We start from the raw sequence: 26,131 nt of genomic DNA on the forward strand, positions 1-26,131 counted from the left end.
GGAGCAACTGGGCCCGTGAGCCACAACTACTGAGCCTGCGCGTCTGGAGCCTGTGCTCCGCAACAAGAGAGGCCGCGATAATGAGAGGCCCGCGCACCGCGATGAAGAGTGGACCCCACTTGCCGCAACTGGAGAAAGCCCTCGCACAGAAACGAAGACCCAACACAGCCAAAAATAAATAAATAAATAAATAAATAAAGTAGCTATAAAATTAAAAAAAAAAAAAGGACCTGGTGGTGATGAGTTGGCAGCACAGGCCCAGCCACAGGGCAGGGCGAGGGAGGGGGCCCTGGTGCAAGTGGCCACGAGGAACACCTATTCCAGGCACCCCCTCGTGGGGTGGCGTCCCTAAGCCACAGTGAGTGGGGTGGGGGCAGCGTTGCCGTGTGCCTGCAGCCCCTACCTTCTTCCAGAGCAGCAGGGCCGTGGCCAGGATGCTCAGGACAGTCAGGATGCTGATGAAGCAAACAAGCAGGAGCTTCTGGGGGCCCTGCGGGGGCTCTCGGTACCCTGTGCCTGGGTGGAGGGCAGGGAAGCAGAGACGTTAGCTGTCTGGGAGAGACGCACCCCACCCCCCAACCCTACTTACAACTCTCCCCCACCAGGACCCCCCAGACCCCGCCTCTGCTGAGGTCCTCCTTCCCACACTCGCCTCGGCTATGTTTCTATGTTTACTGCCTTGATTCTTGTTCAGGGTAAGGACTACATCCTTTGCTTCTTAGATGCCCCTGCCTCGGTGCCTTGGCTCCACCGAGAGGTGCTTATGGGACCTGGGTGAGTCATTTCGCCTCCTGGGGCCTCCTCCTTTCCACACGTGAAGTAGCGATCATACGGGCAGGAGTGGTGAGGGTGAAGGGGGTGGGTTTGTACAAGGCCTAGCAGGTGCTGGCTGGCACCAGGGGTAGGTGAGAGCATAGCCCAGCCCTTTCCCTTGAGCCATCCAGCCTTTCATCCACCCCTTTCTCCTTCCATGCCTCTGTCCACCCCTCTGTCCGCCTGGTTGGCCAAAAATTGCGGAGTGCCAACCACATGCCAGGCACATGAGCGTCTGTTATTTAACTAGCACATCCTACTACCGGGCGCCAGCCCTTGCATTCAGGATCTCACTCATCCCAAGAAAAGCCTCTGCCAGGCAGGGTATTGCCATGAAGAGTAGGTGCAAGGTGACATCCTGGCAAGCAGCAGGACTGGGGGCCAAACTCAGGTCCGTGGGACTCTGTAACCCTGCCCCCTACCAGTGGGAGTCACAGAGGTGGCTCAGAGAATCATGACTTCAGTGATAGACTGTTCTTAACCTTTTGGAGTCATTACTCTTCTGAGAATGTGATGAAAACTAGGAATCTGTCCCCAGAAAGGTGTACACGAGCCGTGTCTTTGTTCACAGGTCTCTACAAACACACGTGCACATGCCCCATTCTGTGCTCACCCAACTAATAGTGCCAAAGGGACCCTGAGAAAAGGGCCTGCCAGAGGTAGCCAGATCCACACCCCAGGCCTCTGCCCTTGCCACACAAAGATGGGCGTCTCGGCACACCTGTGCGGCCAGGGGCTCCCCGAGGCTGCTCTGTTCTGTTTTGCCAAAGCTGAACAACGAGGCAAACGTTCCCCACTTCGGCTCCTGTGCCCCAAAGTCTGCCGGATGAAACCTCTGGGCCCTTCGCCCTGGGAAGGGCCGCGGAGGAAGCTCACCTCTGACCAGGATGAAGGTGCCGTTGCCCGTCACTGTGGAGTCCGGCCAGTGGACGGAGCAGTAGTAGGTGCCAGTGGCAGATGCGCCAGGCAGCTTGGGGGTGATCTGACACTCTTTGGTGTTGGTCTGGTTCTCTCTGCCTGGACCAGGTTTGCAGCTGGTCTTCTCCTCAGAGCTCCTCTGACCCTGGAGGTCCACATGAAAGTAGCTGACTGTGAAGTCCTTGAACTTGGGGGTGTATGGGTAGGTAATCCTGCAGCTGAAGGAAACGGCCTTGTTGGCCAGAGAGACCACAATGGGGAGGCCGGTGTGGGTCACTGACTGCCCTCCTGCAGGGGAAGGAAAAGGAGAGAGTGGTAGCTTCAATCCCCTGCTTCCCCTTGAGGACCGTGGCTCACACACATCCCACGCCCTCAGTGTGTGCAGGTGGTGTCCAGGTGCTTTACACGTTGTGACTCTATACTTCCCAACACACCCAAGGCACAAGTGTGTAAGAGCTCCATTTTACAGAGAAGAAGAGTCTGGGGTCAGGGAGGTCAAGCCGCTAGCTTTCAGTTTCTCTGCAGGTATGGAACGGAGTTGCCACGCACCACCCCCCCAACCCAGGCTGGAAGACCCCAGACCCCATGCTTCCAACCACTCTCTCTCCCAAAGGTCAAGAAGCCACGTTGGATAAAAGCACAGGTCTGAGACAACCCGAAGCTGGTGAAGGATGAGAAGTAGAGAGGAAAGAGGCAGGAAACAAAACAACGAAACGCTTCCTGGCAGGAAGAAGCACTTCCTGGCATAGACAAACACACAGAAGGAGGCAGGTCTGCCCAGGGCTCTCCCCAGCCTGAGGGGGAGGCATGCCAGGCGTCAATCCGGAGAGACAAACCTCTCCCTGAATCTGAGCTTGGAGAAGAATTTGTCAAGTTTTTATAGACTATAACAAGCAACGCCCCAGAAGCAGTTTTCCAACAACGCAGAGGTGTTCCATATGCAGCCATTTGGCCGTGAGCATGACGAAGGCAGTTCTCTGGGAGCTGTCTTCTCCCCCACCCCCATGTACCACCCCCCTCTCATCAGAGGCACCTAGGAAAACAGTTTGAAAGCCCCCAAAGCAGCAGCCTGCCTGGCTGGGCGTCCCGCCCTCCCGCAGGCTCTGAGGCGCTGATCAGATCCTGTGCTGGGCCAGCAGCTGCCACCTCCCCCACCACGGACTTCAGCTGCACAAGCCACCCCCCAGCTTCAACATGCCCTGTCCCCCAGCACCTTCCTTCTCCTGCAGCTGAACAACAGACAGCTCTAAACTGAGGTCGGCATCGAGCAGCCAAGAACATGCTGGCCAGGTTGTTAATCGGGAGAAGATCATGCGTTGCAGCCACTCGGAGGGAGAAGCGGGATTTATCTGGCTGGGGAAGTGAGGCGCGGCCTCCCACCTGCGGTCGGTGTGCGTCTGGCGAGAGGCCAGGCCGGTTTCTTTGGTTTCTTCTTGGGTCTTTTCAGCTCAGCCCTGGGCCGGATCCTCAAGGGAGGTGAGGCAGGCCCTCTGGGAGACTCGGCGACAGGGGCGGAGACGGCCCTCCACACCCGTTAATCCCTCCAAGCTCGGGCCAAACTGATATTTTGAGCTTCCTGGGGAGCAACTAAAGAGACACCCCCTCCCCCAAAGAACTCAAGCCAGTTCCAGGGAATCGACTGGCGTGTCTGGATGTCACGGTGGGTTGACTTGGTCATATGTGAAGCTCAGGCATGGAGACGCCACTGAGCCAGCCCCGGGGGCTCCCCTCCGCTGAGCGGTGGGGAGAGGACTTCACACCGCACTTTAGATCTCTGGGCTGGTAGTGGTTGTTGTTTAGCTATAATGATATATTCGTTCTGTCGTAAAACAAGGAGCCTTGATTCAGGGCTGAGGTTTGAGGTGTGGCAGGGGCAGGGTAGGGGTGCAGAGCCGGCGGGACGGGGGGTGTGCACGATCCCCCAGGTCCCAGGTGGGCCGAGAAGGACAGAAGGCGAGATGAGCAGTGCTCGCCAGCCCATGCTGTGTCCTTCCTGCACACACAGGCCACCGCCCCGCTCTGCAGCCACCTCTGCTGTCCCCTCTGCCTGGGACCGCCACCTCCTCACCTGGCCAACTCCTAGTTAGTCCCCCAAACTCAGCTCAGGAACCGCTTGCCAACTCTTACGTACCTCCTCTCATTTGGTTCTCGTGGTGACCCTGGGAGGCAGCCAGTCAAGCGCCAGCAACAGGCTGGTGTTTCCTCGTGAGGGTTGGGAGGTTGGAACCCAACCAAAACCACCGGGAAAGTGGCTACGCCGAGGCCTCTCCCCCTCCCCCAGGGCCTCCTGTCCTCCTCTCCCGTATCTAAGAGGCCACTCCAGGCCCGGGGAGGCTGGACATGCTGTCAGCACAGTGAGGCCACCTTCCTGTTTGTCCTGGCAGGAAGACATTCATCCAACTGTCCTAAAAAATTATCCCCATTTGAGGTATCTTTCTAGAAAATGATGGAATCTGCTAGGGCAATTAAGCCAATCTTTTACATTTCTGGGGAAATCTATAAAAATAGATGACCATGGTTCTGTATTCTTCTGGGATTTGTTATTTTAAGGTCAGAGGGACAGGATTGTGGAAGTGTATGGTCTTGGCTCAGGTCTGCCACAGAGAGAACCTCAGACCTCAGGTGAAACTGCTGTCTCCAAAAAGTGAAGGGATGAGGCCATCTCTGTGGACCAGTAAGGACAGCCAATCAGGAGACAGCAGGCCAAAAACAAGGAGGAGGACGGGAGGCCTGCTCTTGCAGCAAAGGCGATTGGATTCTGACCTGAGCATGTAGCTAACTGCTTCCAGTGGCCCTTCTTTTCACTGGGTGTCAGCACCCCAGAGCCTGGACCATGGCAGCCTAGCTCCCACCTCCTCTCCTGGACCTGTGCCTCCAAGAAGCCCCTGTGGGGTCCAGGCTGCTCCAATTGGCTGCCACCTAGAAGCATCCCCCAGTTAAGGCTCCGTGCTACAGACAGGTTCAGGGTAATTCCTGAGTCCACAGATGCTTTTCAGCTACCAGTTGTTTAGAGCTCCAGCAAACATTTAAGAGTATCAGTTAGATCACAGGCCCTGTTTGAGGTCCAGAGGGGCTCCCTGCCCTGGCAATGTCCCCAGTCTAACAGGGACGGGAGGGAGCCTGGAGTGGGAAGGCTGGTGGGGAGGTAACCACTAACTGTGACTAGGGAGGAGACGAAGGGGTGGTGATGCCCTGGGGGTCTGGAAGCAGGAACACACATGTACAGTGAGGCCAGAACTGGCCCAAGGACAGAGGGGAAAGAAAACATATTCTGGCTCGGTGTGACACAGACCCTATGTCAACTAAACACCGTGACAGGACTTCCCTGGTGGCTCAGGGGTTAAGAATCCGCCTGCCAATGCAGGGGACACGGGTTCAAGCCCTAGTCCGGGAAGATCCCACATGCCGCCCGTGAGCCACAACTACTGAGCCCGCGTGCCGCAACTACTGAGACCTGCGCACCTAGAGCCTGTGCTCCGCAACAAGAGAAGCCACCACAATGAGAAGCCTGGACACCACAACGAAGAAGAGCCCCCTGCTCGCCGCAACTAGAGAAAGTGCATCAACGAAGGCCCAATGCAGCCATAAATAAATAAATAAATAAATAAAATTAAAATAAACACCGTGACAATTCTATGAGGCAACGACTGCAACCCCATTTTGCAGAAGAAAAGAAAACAGACGGTCTTAGAGGTCCAAAGCCACAGAGTTCCTAAATGGTAGAGTTGGGATTTGAACCCAAGTTTGTCTGACTGTGCTTAAGGAAGAAAAGCCAGCACTCAGGCCAGGCAGCGGAGTCAGACCCAGCCGAGTGTGACCGGTGCCGGACTGTAAGCGTTCGTGGTGGCACCAAGCACAGGAGACATCAGATGCTAAAGAGACCGGTTTGTCAGACCCCTGGTAGGAGGCATACTTTTTCACAGTTGGAGGCTGACAGGTGGCTGCACGGCTGCAAGATCCCATGGAAACCACGGACCAGACAGTTTGGGTGAAGAGGGGGCTTGGACAGAGCTGCTGGGGCACCCAACCTGCCCTGCGGGGGCCTGCTCCTCACCCTAGATGCAGAGGGGCTTCCTTGGGACGCTCACAGAGCTTAAGGTGTGCCCCCTGAGTGCCACAGGGATGGCACACTGGCTGGCGTCTGTCTCAGGCCCTGTATCAGCTGCATCACGCTTTGTCCCTAGCTCAGCAAAGGGAGTGTGTCTCCCAGGGCACAAGGTGGGCCAGGGCCGAGTGAGCCAGCCTGAGGATTCTCTTAGATTCATGGGCTGCCAAGAGGGGTAAACGGCCCAGGGAGGAGGACCGGGGTGGACCTTGGATTCCTGAGGCTGTAGCAGGAGGGAGAACCACAGGAGCCCGGTTGGGGGCCCCTGAGTGGCCACGAAAGTGCCCAAGAGAGTCCACTCCACACCCTGCAAGCACCCAGAGACAGGCCCCGTGTCCGCCACACCTGATGGGCAGGGCTTCTCGCCCCTTCCTGCTCCACCCGGTTGACATGTGGGGACGCTCGAAGAGGGGATCTGAGCAGAGAAAGAGGGAAGAGGGCCCTCACCCCTTACTCTCACCCCATGGCCCCAGGAATGAGTTCAGTGTCAATCAGTTCTGAATCTTGGCTGTGACTCGGGTTTGGAGACTTGAAGAACTCATGTGCGACAGTAAGTGACCGCAGGGCTTTGCCGTGCTCAGAATGGCTGGAGCAGCTCCAGGCGCGGAGGAATCTCCGCACACCAAGAGATCTGGGCTGCAGGAGCATCACAAAGTTGCTTCTGGATAATTCTGTGCATCCCGGTGCAGCCTAGGCCCGGACAGGCACCGGGAGGAAAGCACTTCAAGGAGCCTGGCATGTTTTCTGCAGGAGGGACGGATTGGTGGCAGGAGGGACGGATTGGTGGCAGGAGGGAGAAGGGGCTGGAGGTGGCTGCTCTTCCCGATGCAGGTCTGAAAGGAAAAGAGGGGGCGGGAGGCGCAGGGAGAATTTGAAGGTCGAGTCCAGGGGGAGCTTTTCTGGGTGGGAGAACTGTGAGCCTGGGTCAATGTGGATGGTACGGGACCCGGGAGGGGGTGCAGCCCTGTTGGGTGAGGTCCATGGCGAGTGGGAGGAGGCTGGAAGCAGGGCAGCCAGAAAAGGATTGGGAAAGAGTTGCAGCAGGGCGTCTGGGAGGGCTCCACTCCCCAGGGCCACCACCCCAGCCCCACACAACTGCAAGCACCCAGAAGCTTGCACTGGGCAGCACAGCTACCCCCCAAGCCCTGCCCACTCCTACTTTGCAGGAGATGGTGTTTTCAGGGATGGTACATCCTCCATCCCTCACTTATTGGCAGCTCCAGGGACTGCTAGGAAGCCTGCGGCCTGAACAGAAATGGTGGGGGGAGGGGGAGGGGTGCCTGGGAGAAGACCAGTTTCCGGAGGTAGCAGGCCTGGGTTTGGATCCTGGCTCTGCCATTAAAAACTGTGCAACCTGGGCTTCCCTGGTGGCGCAGTGGTTAAGAATCCACCTGCCAATGCAGGGGACACGGGTTCTAGCCCTGGTCCGGGAAGATCCCACATGCTGCAGAGCAACTAAGGCCGTGCACCGCAACTACTGAGCCTGTGCTCTAGAGACCGTGAGCCACAACTACTGAAGCGCACGCACCTAGAGGCCCTGCTCTGCAACAAGAGAAGCCACCGCCATGAGAAACCCGCGCACCACAACGAAGAATAGCCCCCGCTCGCAGCAGCTAGAGAAAGCCCGTGCGCAGCAACAAAGACCCAACGTAGCAAAAAAGTAAATAAAATAAAATTAATTAATTAAAAAAAAAACTGTGCAAGCTTAGGCAAGTGACTTTATTTCTCTGAACCTCGGTATCTTCCCTGCAACAAGGGGAGAAAAACAATGCCAAACTTGCAGAGTTGTCATGAGATAAAATGGGTCCAAGAACACAGCATGCCTGCCACAGGGTCAGGCTGCCTTTCCCCAGTGACAAGGAGGCAGGGAAGCCAGACCAGTCCTAAGTCCTCACTGTGAACGTGGAAAGGCAAATGCCAGCCTGACTCTTCTGCCCATGTAAGTGAGAAGCCCACAGCACAGGGCACTGCAGCACAGGGTGGCGTCCGGGCATGACAGGACCCCCAAGGACTCCCTGCCTCCTGCCGCAAGCCTGTCTAACACCTCAGGCCCTGTGCCGGGCCGGATACCAGGGGGTAGGCGACACCGTGGGGCGTGGACCCTGGGCCTGGCCCTCGAGGCTCGCCTGCCTGGCTGAGCACTGTGTGCGCAGGGGGCTCTGAGCCGGGAGAGCCCTCCCCCCCAGCACCCTCCTGCTGCTCCTCCCCCATCCTGCCTGCTTGTCTGCCGCCCCTGTTGGGAAAGACTTTATCTACCACCCGCTGGCGCCTGATTCCTCCCTTTTCCGGTTCTTCTTTTGAATCTGTGGGCGCTTGAACTGTGGGTTTGGGAGCTGGTTGGCAGTCGGTGCCTCACTCCCCACTCTAGCCCAGGGACTCCATGCTGCGTCTCTGGGGGAGGGATCTGTAATCAAGGAGCTTGACCGGGCGTGGGAGGGGTGCCCACGCCACCAGCCCTTTCCATGCCCAGCACAGCAGCCTCCTCCTCCACCTTGACAGCTCCAGCGCCCAGCCTTCTCTTCTCCCCAGCCAGACTTGTCGGGCATTGCCCTCGAGGGGGATCCACCAGCCATCCGGCTCCTGCCCTGCCTGGCCCTGCCTGGACGCGCCACCAGAGGAGGCCCAGGAAGGAGTCTGAAGTCAATTTACAGGGTCAAGACACGCAATTAAAAAAAAGAGAACATGGAGCATCTCGTTGGTAGTAAGGACGCTGTTTGTGACCTTCTGGTTTGTTATATTCCTACAGCTGGATTCAGACAGGGTCACGCTGTAACGTGCATCCCTTAACTTTGGGCCACTGTTAAACAAAATTTTTTTAAGTCCTTGTCCTGGCGGATCCAGTTCATTCCCTCAGGCCCTGTGCAGCCCCGCTCAGCTGCCCTCGGTCCTCGCTCACTCGCTCCCCGACAGACGCCAAGTCTACCGGGCTCTTGAGCCTTTGCCCACACTGTTCCAGCTGCTCAGAATGCCCTTCTGTTCCCCTCCTCTCCCCAGGCTGTGGAGTCACCCTCTCAGTCTGCAGGACTCGCTCACCTCCTCCCTGAGCCACTCCTGGGTGCACGGCCCTGCCCGTAGAGCACAGACCCTCAGCCTTTGCTGTCAAGCCTCCGATGATAAGGACTAACCTCCACTGGGCGTGTTCCCTTTTGCAGATGAGAAAACTGAGGCTCAGAGAAGGGAGGAGTTTTGCCCAATTGGCACAGTAGTTAGTAGTGGAGGAAATGGGATTTTAAGCTGTGTCTCTTTGAGCAGATAACCCCGCACTCTTATCCACTACCCTGGGCTACAATGTTAAAGTCTCAAAGCAAGCAAAAGAAAAAACTTTTCAAATGAAAGAACTGCCCTCTTTCAAAGGGAGACAAAAATTCAGAGGTCTTTCCCCTAAATTTGGGTCATCTAATAGGGAAACACATCTGACAGCCCGAAGGGGGTCTGAGGATGGTGACCAACCCTGCAGCATTAGGGGGACCGATACTGTTGCCCAGCTCAAGACAGCCTGTTGCTCCCAGAGCAGAAGCCAGTGGCCCCACGAGGCCTGTACAGACTGGTGCTGTGGCAGGGCCAGCCAGAGTCCCTCCCTCACCGCGGCACTCACATCCTCTCGCCTCTAGAATCTGGCACTCTCCCCCGCACGCCCCTCCCTCCCCGGTCTCTCCAGCTGTCCTGGGCCACTCACTGCTCCTCTCACCAACCAACCCCAGAGCCAGGCCCTGGCCCCAGCTTCCCCCTCTGCCTGGAACTCAATCCCTTCTAGGGCACCGAGCCAAGGGTATGAGAGCCCAGAGGTGGTGATCAAAGGTATCCATTCCAACTTAGGTCAATTTTTAAATGAAAACGCTTTGTCCAGCTACAGAAGAAAGCAGTTCCCACGGTCTTTATTTTAGGCATGGAGTTTTGCCCTCCAATTTAATTCTGGCGTCTCTCAGAGCCATGCCTTTTTGTCAAGGCCCTTCTGATGGGCTGCTAGGGAGACACAGATGCGGGGCTGCTGGTTTTATCACAGAGCTCTGGCCATTTGCCTGAGCATGAATCCCAGGATGCCACAGAAAAACAGGTGCGTCCTTCGGGACACACGCATCAAACATGACGGTGCGTGGCCAAGCAGCTGATTAGGGAGAAGCACAGAGCAGTCGTTGGAAGGCAGTCTTTGAACAGAGTGTGTGTATCCTGGAGCTTTTAGCGCTGATGCCCTCGGAACGCTGCCATCAGACCGGCTGTCACATCTTTCAACACCTCCGAATGACAAAGATGCTCACGGATGTGGCTTGCCTGGGGGTGGGGGGGAGGGCATTTCCACGCCTGCCTGCGTGCGGTTCTCACGCCTCCAGACTCTGGACCCTGGGTGCACAGCGACCACACGGAGACACAAACCGAGGGCAGAATGTCAAATGTTTAGTCCCAGAAATATACAAGCTACACCGGTGTTAACTGGTATTTTTATAGCAGTCACCTCCCTTTTGGCCTGTTTTGCAAGGCAAGTCGCTCAAACTTTGGAGCTCGTTTGAGGGTGTGGCCTGGGGACTCTGTTTCTCCCTTTACAACCGGCTTTACCCTTAAAGTAGGGGGTCAGGATGGGGTGGAGGTATGATAGAGCCAACGGGTGGAGAGAGGTCCTGCTCCTTGTCTCTGAAAGGGGAGAAATGGAGCAAGGGGGATAGACCCCACCAGGACGCCTCCTTCAGCAAGGAACGTGTGTCCCCCCCAAAGTCCCACTGCCACTAGGAAGGGACCTGCCTGACGAAGCTGAAAGTGGTGAGATAAAGGGGAGTCTCAGGGATGGCAGAAGCCCAGTGGAGGAGACCCAGCCCAGACAGAAGGGGCAGGGGCTTCCTGGAGAGGCGACCCTTGGAGCTGGCACTTTGTTTTTTAAATTATAACTCTTTAGGGCACACACACCCCTCCCCCCCGCATTATAAAAGCGCAGCGTGCTCACTGTATAAATTCTAGAAACCACAGCGAAGGATCAAGAAGGACGTCAAGCTTGTGTGCAGTTCTCCACCCCCCGTGACATCACAGCTGTGAGCATTTTGATCTTTCTTTCCCATCTCTTTACCGAGCTGAGCTTTGAAGGAAGAGTCATTGGAGGCGGCCAGGTTTAGACGGGAGGGTCGACGCGAGGGGGTTTAAGCACAGAAAAGCTCCTGGGTGAAGCTTCTACAAGGCTTCAAACAGGCCAAGGAGTTGGGGGACTCCAGAGCCGTGGTGGAGTTGAAAGAAAGGGTTTGAGTGGGGGCCAGGGGGAGGTGGGGGGTTGAATGTTGTCCTGGAAACCTGGGGAGCCTCTGTGGGCCTCAAAATTGGGAAGCGACATGATCACACTTGATGTTAGGGAAATGACAAGAGAAATACTAGAGAGCTCCAAACAGCCTTCCTCAGCCGCCTAAAACCCTCTCGTTAGTGACTCGTTCTGTGGGATTCGGCGTCCCCCACCTCCAGCCTCCTTTTAAAATATAAATGCTTCTGGCTGACAACACACTAACTCCTTCCTGCGGATGCCTCCGCCAGATCACACTTTTATCCTGACTTCTCTTAAATCTCCCCCTCCCCGAAGATCCTATACCCTCCGGGCACAAAATCACTCAACTGCCCTCCATCTTCCTCTCCCACCCCTTCCACATCCTCCAGTCTGCCAGCCTGGTCCTTCCCTCTTGTCCCACCCCCCTCCCCTTCCAACATCTGATGCTTTCCACCCAGGAGGTCAGCAAAGACCCTGGCGGCTAAGCTGTGGCTCCTGTTCTTTCTGGCCTTGACCCTGGCCCCATAGACCCCTTCCTCTCCAGCCTTCCCCTTCTCTCTTTCTTACACAGCCACCTCCTAAGGTTGGGTACTTGTTCCTTGGCTGTCTGTACCCTCACCTGCCCCAGGTAAGCTCAGTCATGCACCACACCTCTGAGCTCCTGCACATTCAGAACCACAGGTGAACACCCTGGGGAGCAAGGCTGGTTTGTCAGGGACTGGGAGAGTTGACCAGAAAGGGCACCACAGAGAAAGTAAGAAAGTACCAGAGTCTGACCTTGACCAACAGGTTGGAGTCACCAGGTGGGCAAGTGAGAGGACACCTTCCAGACCAAGGGAAGAGCAGGAGCAAAAGCTCAGGGGCAGACAGTCATCAGCATGGCTCAAAGTGGGGTGTGGCGAAGGGGGGCAGGAACCTGGGAGGAAAGGGTAGCCCAGGGCCGGGGTGGGGGGGGGGGGGGAGGGTTCTATCGAAATTCTCCGCAGCAAGAACCAGCTGATGGCAATGAGGTTGTCTGCAGCTGTGCTCCATGGACCCAGGGGTGATCATCCTTATATATACACACTCTCTCCTGGGCCCCTAGCTCCTTAGGACAGGTCTGAGAAGGGGAGGTTCTGATTTAAAGGGTATGCATGTTTTAAATTTTGGTATGTGTTGCCAAGTATGAACTTGTCTTCGGAAACCTACCCTTGGACCGTATGACCAACGCTGTAGCAAGTGCCTCGCCTGACTGTCTGAGGATGGGCTGCCTGATGGGAGGAGGCCAAACCTGCACTTGAGCTTGGGTCGCACCCACTTGGTGCCTCCTTCCCGCCCCCACCCCTACCCCACAACCTGCCCATGAGCAGCAAGCAGGGACCAGGCCTAGAGCCTCAAGAGGGCCCCAGCTCTGGCCCTACCCTGTCTCCACCACAGCCCACGCAGTCTTGGGGTGGCTGTGTGTGTTGACGGGGGAGCAGATACTCGCCAGGCCCACCCCCTCCTCCAGGCAACCTGTCCCCACGATGGAGACCCACGAACCTTCCCTGAGGGGTCCCAGGTGCCAGCCCTGGGGCCATCGGTGGTCCTGGACGTGCCCTCCTCTTGCCACTGGCAAGAGGCCTGCATAGGAGGGTACTGAGTGCCATGACAGGGAAATAGGAGCTCAGAGTGGTCAGGTGACTTGGCCAAAGTCTTCCAGGACTCAAACCCAGGTAGGTCACACTGTCCTTGCCAGGAAGCCAGGTGCTGCACCTGCCAATATCACATCTACTCCCTCTCCCTCCACCTCTCCAGGCTCATTTCAATCGCCCCCTTCCCTTCCTCTGGCTATGGCCCCCACACCAGTGCCTGACACCCGTACTCCCACTACCGTGAGGCCCCACCTAGATCCTTAACAAGCAAGCAATCAGGTGTAGGGTCAAATACTGTTTCCCGGCTTATGTTTACCCAGCACCCCGACATCCACTCCCTCATTCACGAATCAGGAGGGTTTTGTCACTCCTCTCCTGGTGGCATCACACCTCCACCCTGCTCAGAACTCCAGGGCTTGTCTGGCTGCGAGTTGAATTCATCCTGTTACTGTTAGTATTTCCTGGGCATCCTCTGGGCGCCAGGTGCCATGCTGCGAGTCAAGGATTCGAAGCCAAGTAAGTTCACACGTGTTCTGCCCTCTCGAAGCTCAGTCCATACAGGGAGGCGGACAGCACAGAGAGAAGCAGCCTTAATGGGAATATACCCCCTGGAGGCACCGAATACACGTGTGCCTGGAGACCACACATGAGCATTCACAGCCACAGACAGGAACACCTGGGACGTCAATCATAACTAAATAGATCGCAGTATATTCATTCAATGGGACGCTCCACAGCAGGGGTTGACAAACATGTTCTGTAAAGGGCCAAGTACTAAATACTTTACACTTTGCGAGCCATATGGTCTCTATCACAGCTACTCAACTCTGCTGCTGTGGGGCAAAAGCAGCCATAGATGAGCCGTGAATGGCTACGCATGGCTCTGTTCCAATAAAACTTTACTTATGGACACGGAAAAGGGGATACCGTCATCACTCGGTATCCACGGGGGATTGGTTCCAGGACCCATCATGGATACTAAAATCCACAGATGCTCAAGAGAGGGGGTATCTTGTGCAGGTTGAGGGGTACAGGGGCTTTGGGACACTAGAATGTTCTCTTTCTTGAGCTGGGTGGTAGACACACAGGACTATTTATTTAATACGTATTGTACTTTTCTGTGTCTGTATTATTTTTCATAATATAATGGCATAGGATTCATAAAATGGCATAGACTGTCAACTGGATATATGTTAAAAAACATAATGTTGAGGGACTTCACTGGTGGTCCAGTGGCTAAGGCTCCACGCTCCCAATGCAGCAGGCCCAGGTTCGATCCCTGGTCAGGGAACTAGATCATGCATGCATGCCGCAACTAGGAAGCCCGCATGCCACAACTAAAGATCCCACACGCCGCAATGAAGATCCATGTGTCGCAACTAAGACCTGGAGCAGCCAAATTAATTAATTATTTAACATAAATAAATAAAATTTAAAAAAACAAAACAAAAAAACATAACGTTGAGTGAAAGATGCAGGTCACAAAGAACACCCACAGTATCATTCTGATTATACAAAGTTCAAAAACAAGCCAGACGGGCTTCCCTGGTGGTACAGTGGTTGAGAATCTGCCTGCCAATGCAGGGGACACGGGTTCGAGCCCTGGTCTGGGAAGATCCCACATGCCGCGGAGCAACTAGGCCCGTGAACCACAACTACTGAGCCTGCGCGTCTGGAGCCTGTGCTCCGCAACAAGAGAGGCCACGATAGTGAGAGGCCCACGCACCGCGATGAAGAGTGGCCCCCGCTTGCCACAACTAGAGAAAGCCCTCGCACAGAAACGAAGACCCAACACAACCAAAAAAAAAAAAAAATTAATTAATTAAAAAAAGAACAAAATGAGCCAGACTAATCTATATTACTTAGGGACGCAAACTAAAGGATAAAAGTATAAAGAAATGCCAGGAAGCGATTGCCCCAAATTCAGGATCGTGGTGCCTCTGAGGGGAGAGGGGTTGTCTTGGGGGTGTCCAGAGGCTTTGGGGCACTAGAATGTTCTCTTTCTTGACCTGGGTGGTAGACACACAGGATTTTGTTTTATAATATTTATTGTACTTATTTATTGTGTTTATTTATTTATTGTATTTATTGTGTATGTATGCTATTTCACAATTTTAAAAAAGAAAGCAATGACAATAGGACCAACTGAATGGCATCTGAACCCCTCCCTGACGAGCATTTATAATCCACCTGGAATCATATCCCAGTGGGAGTTGTATCCCACAGCTCTGCTAAGAGACCCTCCACAGTCAAACTGAACCTCTCACCATTCCCTCCCCCTGGCTCTGCCTTCTGGCCTCCCAGCCTTTATTCATGCTGTGCCTGCCACCCACCCACCTGCTCTGTCTCCTCCCTGTCTCCCCTTCCAACACTCCCCCTGCCCCACCTCCAGCAGAGAGGTGCTTCTCGTCTGCCTGCCTTGAAAGCTCTTTATTGGGATTAGACGAAGATGAAAAGCAGAGGCCAGTCCTGACAGAGGCCCAGAGCTGCGGGAAGGGAGGCAGCAGGCTCCTGAGCATCTTGTGGACAACAAAGGGAGCGGCGACCCTGAGCCCAGAGCAAACGGGGGAGGGGAGGCAAGCCTGCATCGGTACTCTGGCCTCGGGTCTTGTTCTGCGGGTGAGTCTCACGGACTCCACCAGGCTTGGGGTGGGGGCTGTGGCTTGTTCACCACCAGGTCCCCCCAGTGCCTAGAACTGGCCCTCTTCAATGAACATTTGAGAAATAAATACAGCCCAGAGCTCTGGAAAGGCCAGGGAGAGAAAGAGGACTGACTTTTTTGAGGACACTAAGGCTCAGAAAGGTTAAGTAACTTGCCTGAGGTCACACAGCAGTCAATATAAGAAGGCAGGACTTGAACATGGTCTGTCTGGCCTCAGAGCCCTTGGAGGTGACTTGAGGCCTGGTGGAAGCAGGGCTAGAGCAGGTGTGCAGCTGCTCCCAGGAAAGCCGAGCCTCAGACTCAGATGATTCACCTCTGAGGAGAGCAGGTGCCCACGAGACCAGAGGTGGCTGCTGCACCCTTTGAGAAAAGTAGAATTTGCCGAGGGCTCAAGAGACCAGAGGAGAGCAGGAGGAGGAGGGTTGGGAGCAACAGATGTCCTGAGATGCCATCCGAGGGTGTGCTGGAGACCCCTGGAAAAGTCGAAGTGACCCCAAGGAACCCATGGGCTCCCCAAGATGTAGAGCCAGCCAACTGAATCTTGCATTTCGATTGGCTCCTCTAGGCTGGCAGGTGGTTGACATTCTCTGAGCCCTAACCACATGCCCTAACCTCAGTCTGGGGATGTGCCACCAGCAAGCACTACTGTCGCACCCACTTGACAGATGAGGCCATCGAGGCACAGCAACATTAAGAACCTGCCCAGGGGCCCAGGATGAGTTGCAGAGCTCAGACCCAAACTCAGGCTGAACGCCCCTGGCCTGCACTCAACGCTGCATCAGGAGGTTCAGGGAAACGGTGCATTGAGTCCAAGCTTCATGGACAATGCTCCGCAAGGCCCCCGGTGGACACAGTTGAGGCCACAGGCTGGGTCTTGGTGCTGGCAGTTGGTGGAGCTGTTTGCACCAGGCTGATGGGTGAGGTCAGGGGAGGTTTGGGGGACGTGGGAGAGGTAGGATTCCCTCCACCAAACCCTCAAAGCTCAGAGAGAAGAGGGTGGGGAAGGGGTGTGGCACAGCAGAGAGACAGAGCCAGGCGCCCAGAGGGGAAGGACCAGGAATAATGGGGTGCTGTCTGCTGCTCCAAGAGGTTCTAGAAGGGACTTCCCTGGTGGCCCAGTGGTTAAGACTCCATGCTCCCAATGCAGGGGGCACGGGTTTGGTCCCTGGTCGAGGAACTAAGGTCCCAGATCCCGCATGCTGCAAGGCGCTGCCCCAAACTAAGAGAGTTTCTAGGAGACCACAAGGTGTTTCCACCTCTTGCGAAAGAGCAGACTTTCTCTTTTGTATAACGTTTGCTGCAATGCTGGGGGAAAAACAATCTGTTGTTTCTTTGCAGTCAAGAGGGTTACAGAAATGCTTTTCACAGCAGCACCCCGAAAAGTCTCTTCCACTCAGGTACTAGGATGTGCCAGGTCCCTTTTGGGGAGGAGGGACCACACAAAGAGAAATGATGGGAATTGGGGGGAAATTAAGTTAAAAATGAAAAAGTAGGAGTTCCAACACATTGTCACCAACAAGCCTCATTTCCTCAGGCCATCTTTGCATCTGTCCATGGGTGGGTGAGTGGGGGGGTGTGAGATGCCCAGATGAAAGGAGATGACCTCGCAGCGGGCCGGGCCTCGAGACCTGCAGTAGGTACCACACAGTCAAGTCTTGCCTCCCCAGGGGGGTAGATTTTTCTGTGAAGAATGTTCTTTACAAAGAAAGGTAAGAGGATCCCCAGAGCCCACTGCCAAGGGTCCTGGCTCGGGGCTGAACCTGGCCTCTACTTACCCTCCAGGCCGTGGGCAAGCTACCTGGCCTCCCTGGGCCTCAATTTCCCGGTTCCTAAGTGGTGCCAGTGGGGACAGCACCCCAAGGGAGCCTCGAGGGGGCCTGAGTACGCATGTGAAGCCCAGCTTATGTGCTCAAAGAGGCTAATTCATGATAATAAGAATAGCTGTTATTGTTTATGGTATAACCGAAAGGCAGAGGATGAAGTAGAAAGGTGGGGAGCAGCTCCTGGAAGGCTCATAAAAGTCAAGGTGAATGGGAAGGAAAGCACCTAGCCTGCACAGCGGGGTGGGAGGAATCCTGGGGCTACCAGAAGGTCGGCACTGCCCAGGTGAGACTGAGCCTCAGGGACCCCAGGGTGGGCAGCCCTGGCCAGGGACGCTCCTGGGAGTTCCCTGGCCTGGATGAACTCGCCCCAAAGCCACTCACCCCAGGGCCTGGCTTGGATCCAGGCCACCCAGCTTCTGAGGGAAACTGGGACCAGGAAAGGGGCACAGTGTCAGCCCCCGGAAAGTAATGATGTGGCCTCTGGTTGTATTTCAGGACGTGGGAGGTGCCCCCCTTTCTGGCTACGGCGGCAATTCTGTGCCCCAGGCACTGCGCTCCCATGGCCAGCAGCTGCCTCCCTCCTCCCCCGGCTAAGAGGGGCCACACCTGCGCAGGTTCCATGCGGTGGCTTCACTGTAAGCTGCCTTGGGAGTGGGCTGTCCCTCCCCAGGGATCCCGCACCCAACTGGATGCCCCCAGGCCGCAGCAATGCCCACCCACCTCTTTGAAGGGCCAGGAGGTCAGGCCGTGCTGGGAGGCAGGCTGCTCCAGCCGCGAGGGTGGGGAACGCTGCCCCCCCGCCCCCCGCCCCCCCCCCCCCCCCCCCCCCGCCTCTTCAAAAGCCACCTTGGCAAGGCCTTAGCTAAACATCTCCTGGTCCCTGAAGGCTTCCCCTGTGAAGTCTGCAATGTTCAAACGCAACCAGCAAATCCCCCGAGACAGGTCCCGGGAATTAGCCGCGGGGCAACACGAGCCAGAGAGGAGCGCGTGAGAGGAGGAGGATGGCGCACCTGTGCCTGCGAGCTGCAGGGTCCAGGAGAGCAGGAACAATCCCGGGAGCCGGGGGGCTGGGATGCGGCCCGGCGGGGCCCGCCACCAAGGAGGCCCGCTCTCCATCGGGGCCTCCGGGTCAGTGTCCCTCCTTCCTCTTTAGCTCACAAGAGGGGACAGCCTGCTGGCAACCACAGTTCCCCTTCGCGTAGCCAAGAAGCTCCTCCCTGGCCGCCCGCCCTTCCGCTTCCTCAAGGCCTCTCAATAACCCCAGAATTTCCACTCAAGTAGTGGGAACAGCCCCAGGCCAGGTGGCCGGCCTCCAGGTGAGGATCTGGGGCTCACACTTGTCCAGGAGAAGAGCTGGGAGGGGCTAGGCCTCCCAATCCCCCCGAAAGGGGTGGGCTTCTCCCCTCCTCGGCCCCTTTCCAGCTGGTGGCCTGTCCAGAAGACACTGGTGACAGAGGCGGGCACAGGATTTCCACGGGATTTCCAGGGCTGGTTTAGCTGCTCACGTCTGAAACTCTTTAAAACAAAAACAAAAACAAAAAACCAACCCCATTCACAGAAACTTCCCCCCAGAAATAGTCCAGGAGCCCGTTGGATTGAGGTGCTCCTCAAAGAGTACGGCTTTGGGTGTGGGAGCAGGGGGTGGAAGCGGTCGGGTGGATGGGACGGGGCAGGCCGTCAGGGGGAGGGCAGGCGCCCCAAGTTCCCAGCCTTCCACGGGGCCAAAAAGCCCGTCATTAGCCCAGCGAAGACCACCCTGGGTCCCCCGCAGAGGCCCAGCCAACGCCTCCCCTCTGACCGACCTCAAATGAGATGTCTTCCCTCCCTACAGCTTCCCTGAACTTGAGCCACCCCTTCCCCACCAGGAGACACGTGACTCTCTTCCCCAACCAGCCAGAACAACAGCCCCTGTGCTCCCCTCCACAGGCACCAGCACAGGTAATTCTTTGCCGCCTGGGCCCCTTTCCCCCGCAGACTGGAAGCCGCTCGGCCTGGCCTTCTGGAGCCCAGCACCAGGCAGAGCCGAATGTGGGGGGACAGAGGTCTGCCACGTGTCCAGAGTGGCAGAGGGAAGGGGTCTGGGGTGGCGGGGAGGAGCCAGCTGGCACGGGAGGAAGGCGGGCTGAATTGAAGGTGATGAGTTTCAGCACAAGCTGAGCACGTCCCCTCCTTTCCCCATTAGTGCCCATCAACCCTCAAGATAAAGGTTTTTATCCCAATTTGACAAACTATGCCCCCGAGAGGCAAAGCAACTTGCCGAGATCAGGGTGGGTACCTGGGGCCGGCATTCAGTGCGCAGCGGTGTGAAGCCGGGACGTCTCTCCGCACCCCTGACGCGGCCCCCAGGGATGGCAGGACGGGGTCCAGTTTCTGCCCTTCGTCTGAGTGCTTTCTCCTCAGCCACTTAGCACACAAACAATGAAAACCAGAAGCCGTTTCCCACCAACTCCAGGAGTGCCAGGAGGATGGCGAGCAGCAGGGCCCGCCCACCAGGTGAGGAAGACGTATGAACACCAGACATTTCCTACCGGCTGGGGGGCGGCGGGGACCCCAGTGGTATTGACTGTTGATCCATCACAGTGATACATGATAGCATATGTCACAGTGAGACACAGATAATCTGCTTCACGCTGTTTCCGAGCTCCTGGGGGGAGCAGGTTGTCTAAGCACCTCGATGCCATGGTGATAGACGTCATGTTAATGCCTCCACGCACGGAGGGAGCACTATAAAGGCATCAGTCTGTGCCTCTGGGGTCTCTTTATGACTCGGCATCGGGAGGCGGCCGAGCGCCAGGCAGCCTCGGAACACGGACCCGGGCTCTGCCTCCACACTTGCCTGTCCACTCCGGGGCTGCTCTACCTTCCCCTGGCCACCAACACAAGGCCCTGGGCCCCCTAACGGTGCAGCCCACCTCTGGATCTGCACGCTCGGAGCCCCAGGAGCTTTGCCACCTCTGAGCCCAAGTCCAGCCCACGGCCTCTTGCCTGCCTGGGGCCTCCTGTTTGTCTTCTTTACCTCTGACCACCCCCCCTGAGCCTAGCACGGTGCCAGCACCTAGTATGTGCTCGATAAATATTGGTGCATGAATGATGGATGAATGAGCATAAGATGGGGGTAAAGTGCCTCCCTCCCAGGCTTGCTCTGAAGGTGGGTGCCTAACATCGAGCCTGGCACATAATAGGCTCCCTTCAGGCCCCCGTGGGATGGCTGGACTCCAGGGTGGGGCGGGAGGAGGGCCATGCCCTCCCCGGGCAGATGTGACTTGAAAAGAAGTGGCTGGGGGTCTTGGGTCATTGTTGAGTTTCCTAGATGCTCTGAAGCCACCCAGTCTCCTGGGGAGAGGCAGGCATGGACCTTGGGTGGGGAGCCAGCGGGCCCAGGCTATACTGTCTGGGCCTCAAGAACAAGGGTGATGGAAGAGAAACCACAGCACATTCAGAAACCTCATTTTCTTCAGGACTCTCCACCTCCGCTCACTGAAGTGGCCACCGAGCAATGAACTTGCTGGACTTCGGTCCCTAGGCTTCTCCTCTCCCCTGCCCTTGGTGGGAGCTTCGAATAAGTGGGTGAAAGGAAGAGCAGAGGACATGAGGCTCTGTTGGCATCTCCGGTGGGCAGCCAGGAGCTTCGCGGCCTTTGGGCCAGGCCTCCACAGCTGAGTCTGCAGGCGAGGGCCCCGGGGCCGGCGCGCTCAGCTCCTGCTCCTGTCCAGGCATCTGTCTGCCTGTCCAACCATCCATCCATCCATCTCTTCACATTTTGCTGAGCACCTGTTCTTCACCAGGCACTGGCCTCAACAGAAGGATGCAGAAGTGAAAAACCCCAGCTTCGAGGAGCCCATGTCTCCGGGCAGGGGGAGAACTATAATCAGCACAATTATACAATCACATGGCAGTTCAGAGCAGTTACTCAATGCCATACACCATCCAAAATGATTTTAATCTACACAGCAATTTAATCCTCACTGCAATTCTACGAGGCAGGTACTATAATCACTACCATTTTACAGATAAGGACACTGAGGCACAAGGAGGTTAAAATAAAACTTGCTCAAGGTCACACAGCTAAGAAATGTGTCCAGGGGAAATGACTATGAGGATGACCCCAGCCTCTGCTCCTAACCACTGCTCCAGCCCGCCTCAATGGCAGAAGTGTGTACAGAGCAAAGAGGGAGGCAGGGGAAGAAGTGAACTACTCGGGGTGGAGGGAGGAGGGGCTACCCAGGAGGACTTCATGGAGGAGGTGGCAGCTGTGAAGCAAGAGGAAATGGGGGAGCACACACATCCCCTGCAGTCCTAAGGCGCCTTGTCCACACAAAGACTAAAGCTTTCCAAACTGGACCGCCATTGCTGGCCTCCATACACATATTAAGTGCCTACTGTATGCCAGGCAGTGGTAGTACAAAACATAAATCATAGTTTTGCCCTTACGGTGCTCCCTGTCTAGGGAGGAAAACAGAACCCCCAGACAGGATTTCCAGCTGCCCCAAGTGAGTGAGGGTGAGTGAGCGAGCGAGGTGAGGCCCCTGGAGCCGCGTTTGGCTCCGATGCTCAGGATCTGCCGTGTCCTCTCTGCGTTTCCTCCCCAGGCTGCACTGTGGGCAGCGGGTGCACGGGAAGCCGGAGGGGACCACTCTCCTCCCTTTCCCACCTGCAGGAAGTCACTTCCTTCCTCCGTATAGATGCCAGCACCAGGAGGAGCCCACCAGTTGGAGGGGCCCCCTGAGAACGCCCTCTCAACTGGCCTGGTGGTCGAGATGGAGAATGTCCCCTCTGTCGGGCCTCCACGTCCCCACTGCCCGGGGTACCAGGGGCAGCTGGGTCGGCTCCTTGTTTCCTTCCATCCTCTCCCTCAAGCACCCCCGCACTGGAGACAGCGGTGTGGAGGGCAGCCTCCCTCCTCTCCTAGCAATACTCATGTTCGCCTTGGAGGCCCCCTTTCTTTTTTTTTTTTTTTTTTTCACACACACACACTGTATTTTATTTTTACAAGAGATAAATCGACTGACACCAAGCATTGTACATGGATGACCACAACAAAAGCAACAATGATTGCAATTACGAAACATGAAACACACTCATACTATGTCATAATATTGACATTCAGTCCAGTAATGGAGGCCCCCTTTCTGCACCATGTAGCAGCCTGCAGATGGGTGGTGCTGACGGACCACCCCCCCCAACCGCTGACCTCACTCTGAGAGTGGACCTGACCACCAAGCCCAGGGGGCCTGAGGACTGGCTATAACTCAGTCGAATGAGACTCATCTCATTGTGAACTTTCTCAGGAGGGAATGAGCTCTCTGTTACTGTAGCTGTGCAAACCACCCACCCTGCACGCTGCTGGAAGACGCCTGCCTGGCCTGGAATGCTGACCTGGCCCATCTCCAAAGTCCCTTCGCAGTGCAAGCTGCTCCGATTTTGGCCTGTTTATGAAATATTTGTTTCATGCCAGACACCATTCTAAAGGCTTTACATGTATTGAATACTTCAGTCCTCATAGAAACCTCATGTGAGTAGGTGTTATTATTGCCCCTATTTTACAGATGAGGAAACTGAAGTTCAGAGACTGTAAGCCACGTAACCTAAGGCCACACAACTAGTAAGCAGTGGAACAAGGACTTGAGCTCCTCGGCTGCGCTTTTAATCACTATGCTCTCCTGCAATTCATTTGATTCTCCCGGGGGGGCTAGTATTACAACCCTCATTTAGTGATGGAGAAAAATAGAGTAAGTGGCCTGCTTGGGGGTCACAGAGGAGACCAGAGTGCAGGGTTTTCCTACGGGACATATACCCAGAGTTAGATAAGACTTTCCTTGCTAACTCTGTTGTGGGGGAGGCAGCAAGGAGCTAGTGCCCCCTCCCCAGCCCCTGCCACACTGAAAATAATCCTGAAGATCTGAAAAACAAAGGTGGCATCATTTTTCAACATTTATTCCACGTTCACCACGTGCCAAGGCCTTGTTAGGTTTAGGCTCTTGGTACAACTGTGTCCCCAGGAGAGACAAGCACCGATCACTGGAGGTCCTTGGGCGGCGGGGACCAGAGCTTGAAGGTCCCGCACTCAAGCTGCCACCCCCTCCAGCCACGAGGACAGCCCCTGGGTTGTCCTGTGCTGATGGCGCCACCTGGTGGCACATGTGGCTCTCACCTGTGACGTCTTCCTCTCCAGGTCGCTTCTTCCCTCTCTGGGGTCTTGGGCTGCCCAGAGGCCACTACTCAGCAAGGTCAGAGCAGGACTTGAGAGGCCACATGATAAAGTCGCAGGGGGCAGGGGGTGGACAGGGCAGGCAGGACCAGGCATGTGCTGGGGGCCTGTGGGAACAGAGGGCAGGGCATGCGGCTGTAGGGCCCCAGCCCGCCTGCCTCCCTGATGCCTTTCCTGGGCACCCACAGGAGCCTCCTTCAGAGCCCGCCCCACTCTGTCCTAACAGCTGCTTTGGCTGGGAACACCTTAGAAATTCCTCTTGGGAAAGCTTCATAGGAGCCAGTTATTGGGCGCCAGGAAAACCAGTCCATGGCTTTGCAGGGACAACCGGGGACTTTCCTGGCAGGGCTCCCCATAGAGAGTTCAGCCAATTAAGGAAGCAATTAGCTTCCCCTGAGGCTAATTCATGCATTGTCACCTCACACAGTTTTATGGTTCTTTGGGACAGAGGGCCTCAGTTCCCTGTGGGCAGAGGGGGGTGTGTGGCAGCCACTCGTTACAAAGATTCCTGGTCCCACCCCAGCGATCCGGCTCCACAAGGCTTTGGGAGGCCAGAGGACCTGTGTTTTAACAGATGCTGGTTCTCACACTTGAGAAACGGCCCGAAGTGCTTCTCAAGGCAGATTTCCAAGGGGCTGTGGGCAGGGTGATGGGCAGCTCTCCAGGGGGCCTGCTCGGAAGGGGCCACTGGCCAGGAGGAGCCCTTCAAAGAGGCTGGGTCGTCCCTCCTTCCTTCCTTCTCCCCCCTTCTCCTCCACTTGTCCTCCCTCCCGTCTCCCTCCCCCTTGGAAGGCCAGTGTGGTGGAACTGGAACAAGCCCCCTCCATTTGCATCCCAACCTTACCTCCTAAACCAGTGGGGCAGTTTCCTCACCTACAGTATGGGGGTAAAATACCCACCTTGCACGGATTGGATGAAGAACAGTTGTGGTAACAGAGGTGAGAGTGCTTGGCAAAGAATGAGATGTTGGTTGAAAGTAGCTGTTTTGCCGTAAGCCTTTGAGCCTCTCTCAAGTAGGTCTCTTTACAAGAGGTGGGCCGGCGGCTCGGATGGGAGCAGGTTCTGCAGAGAACAACGAGGGTCCAGCATCAGGAGATGAGGCAGGTGTAGCCCCCCAAGGTGTGCGGTTATGGATGAGGAACTCTGCCTGGGGGACGGGTCTGGGGGCAGCAGGGAGACACGCGGGAAGGGTGGGGAGTGGGAACAGGAGGGGAGGCCTTCCAGGCAGCCTGGAGTCCTCGAGCTGGCCCCTGGTAGGTTCCAAAGCAGGGTGCAGGGGGCTGGGCAGCAGCAGGAAACTCTCCCACCAGCTGACCCCTCAGGAAAGCTCTGCTCTCCCCTCTCCACCCTGCCCAGAGGTACCTTTCCTCTCACTTCTCTTCCCGTCAAACTGTGTCTAGGCCCGCTCCCTCATACCCTCTGCCTGGGGAGACCTAGCTCAAGATCAGAAGGCCTTAGGTCCACAGACAGCAAAGAACCCGGGCCACCACCTCTAGTTCCTACAGGAGTCCAGAAGTCCCTCCAATGACCCACAAGGAACTTTGGTTCGCTCATTCATTCATTCAGCAAACATCTCCAGGGCGCTGCTCTGGGCCAGGCCCTGTCCTGGGCACCTTCCATCTAGGACAGAGCTTGACACCCACACATCTAAGTCACAACCCAGTGGGAACCCAGTGTGAAGGGGACACAAGCCCAGATCAGGCTGAGCCTGCCATGGAAACCAAGGCCACAGCATTCACAGAGTCTTGGTAAGATGCTCCAGGAGTAGAAGAGAGAGGGCTGGCAGGAGGGGCTGGGACGTCAGGTCCAGGCTAAGAAGCTGAGACAGGAGAGGGGTCCAGGGGAGCCAGAATGGGACGGACTCCCTTCTCCCCCATCCTCTGATGAAGCTACCTTCTCTGTCCAGTGTCAACAGTCAGATGAATAAAACCATTTATTTTTCTATTAAAAAATTACTGGTATTGCAACTAGTACAGATTCCTACTGTTTTCATTTCACATGTACAGATTTTCAGCCACACTCTGAGTTAAGCAGATTCCTGGCTGTTCCTGGAAGCCCGGCATCATTTATGACACGGTTTCTGAGTGGAAAGACTTTCTCCAGAAGACAGCTCATTTGGAAGTAAAGAGATTTCCTGCGTTCACTGGAGTGAAAATCCCGTTCTTTACAAAACCGCCTGCAACACTGAGGAGAGGCTGTGGGCTTTTTAGGACCAGAAATCTTCATGGGGCATGCTGATCGAGAAGACCACAGTCTGCCCTTCGTCCAGGTAGAAAAAGGAAGGGAAAAAGTCAGCTGAGTCTAGACCTTTGGATGCTGCGCCGTGAAATTTCCACCAGGTCACAGCAGATGGGCAGCAGCCTGAGAGCCCAAAGATTTCACTCACCCGGAAACCTCCTCCCCAGGAAATTCCCCCACCCCCATGGAGCCCAAAGGAAAGTATTTTCAGGCTTCTTTCATTGGACTTGGGTGAAAGTATTCCTAAGCAGCGGCCCAGCCTGGCTGGGAGCCCGGGCCTGAGTCACCACATCCCTGCACCCTGCTGGCCACTTCTTTTCCTTTCTTCCCTCCCTGAATCTATCTGCTGATCTTTGTGTCACCACCTTCTGGAAGATGAGCCATGCGCAGGCCGTGGCCATCCCTGAGCTGCCCATGGGACCGGGGCTGGGCTCCTTGCCAGATGCAGCTGACCTCAGAGTAGGCAGGAGGCCCTTTGTCACCCGGCCCAGGGCCTGGACCCAGGCAAGGGTCCC

The 26,131-nt window shown here is 56.1% G+C and overlaps 1 protein-coding gene across 2 annotated transcripts in view; it reads right to left on the reverse strand.

Moving 5' to 3' along the window:
* Window positions 1–18,356, reverse strand: part of NFAM1 (NFAT activating protein with ITAM motif 1) — a 34,080-nt gene extending 15,724 nt beyond the window's left edge. The window contains exons 1-3 of one of the 2 annotated variants that reach the window (XM_059934887.1): window positions 18,181–18,356; window positions 1,690–2,019; window positions 404–516 (exon numbers count right to left, since the gene is read on the reverse strand). In XM_059934887.1, the coding sequence (XP_059790870.1) occupies window positions 404–516; window positions 1,690–2,019; window positions 18,181–18,286 (549 nt within the window). In that variant the 5' untranslated portion in view covers window positions 18,287–18,356. Of the gene's footprint in view, window positions 1–403; window positions 517–1,689; window positions 2,020–3,862; window positions 3,947–18,180 lie in introns of those variants that run through there. The other variant, XM_059934888.1, reaches the window with a different exon arrangement.
* Window positions 18,357–26,131: the final 7,775 nt, after the last annotated feature.

This window comes from Balaenoptera ricei, chromosome 10 (assembly GCF_028023285.1).
Source record: "Balaenoptera ricei isolate mBalRic1 chromosome 10, mBalRic1.hap2, whole genome shotgun sequence".
Taxonomy (NCBI): domain Eukaryota; kingdom Metazoa; phylum Chordata; class Mammalia; order Artiodactyla; family Balaenopteridae; genus Balaenoptera; species Balaenoptera ricei.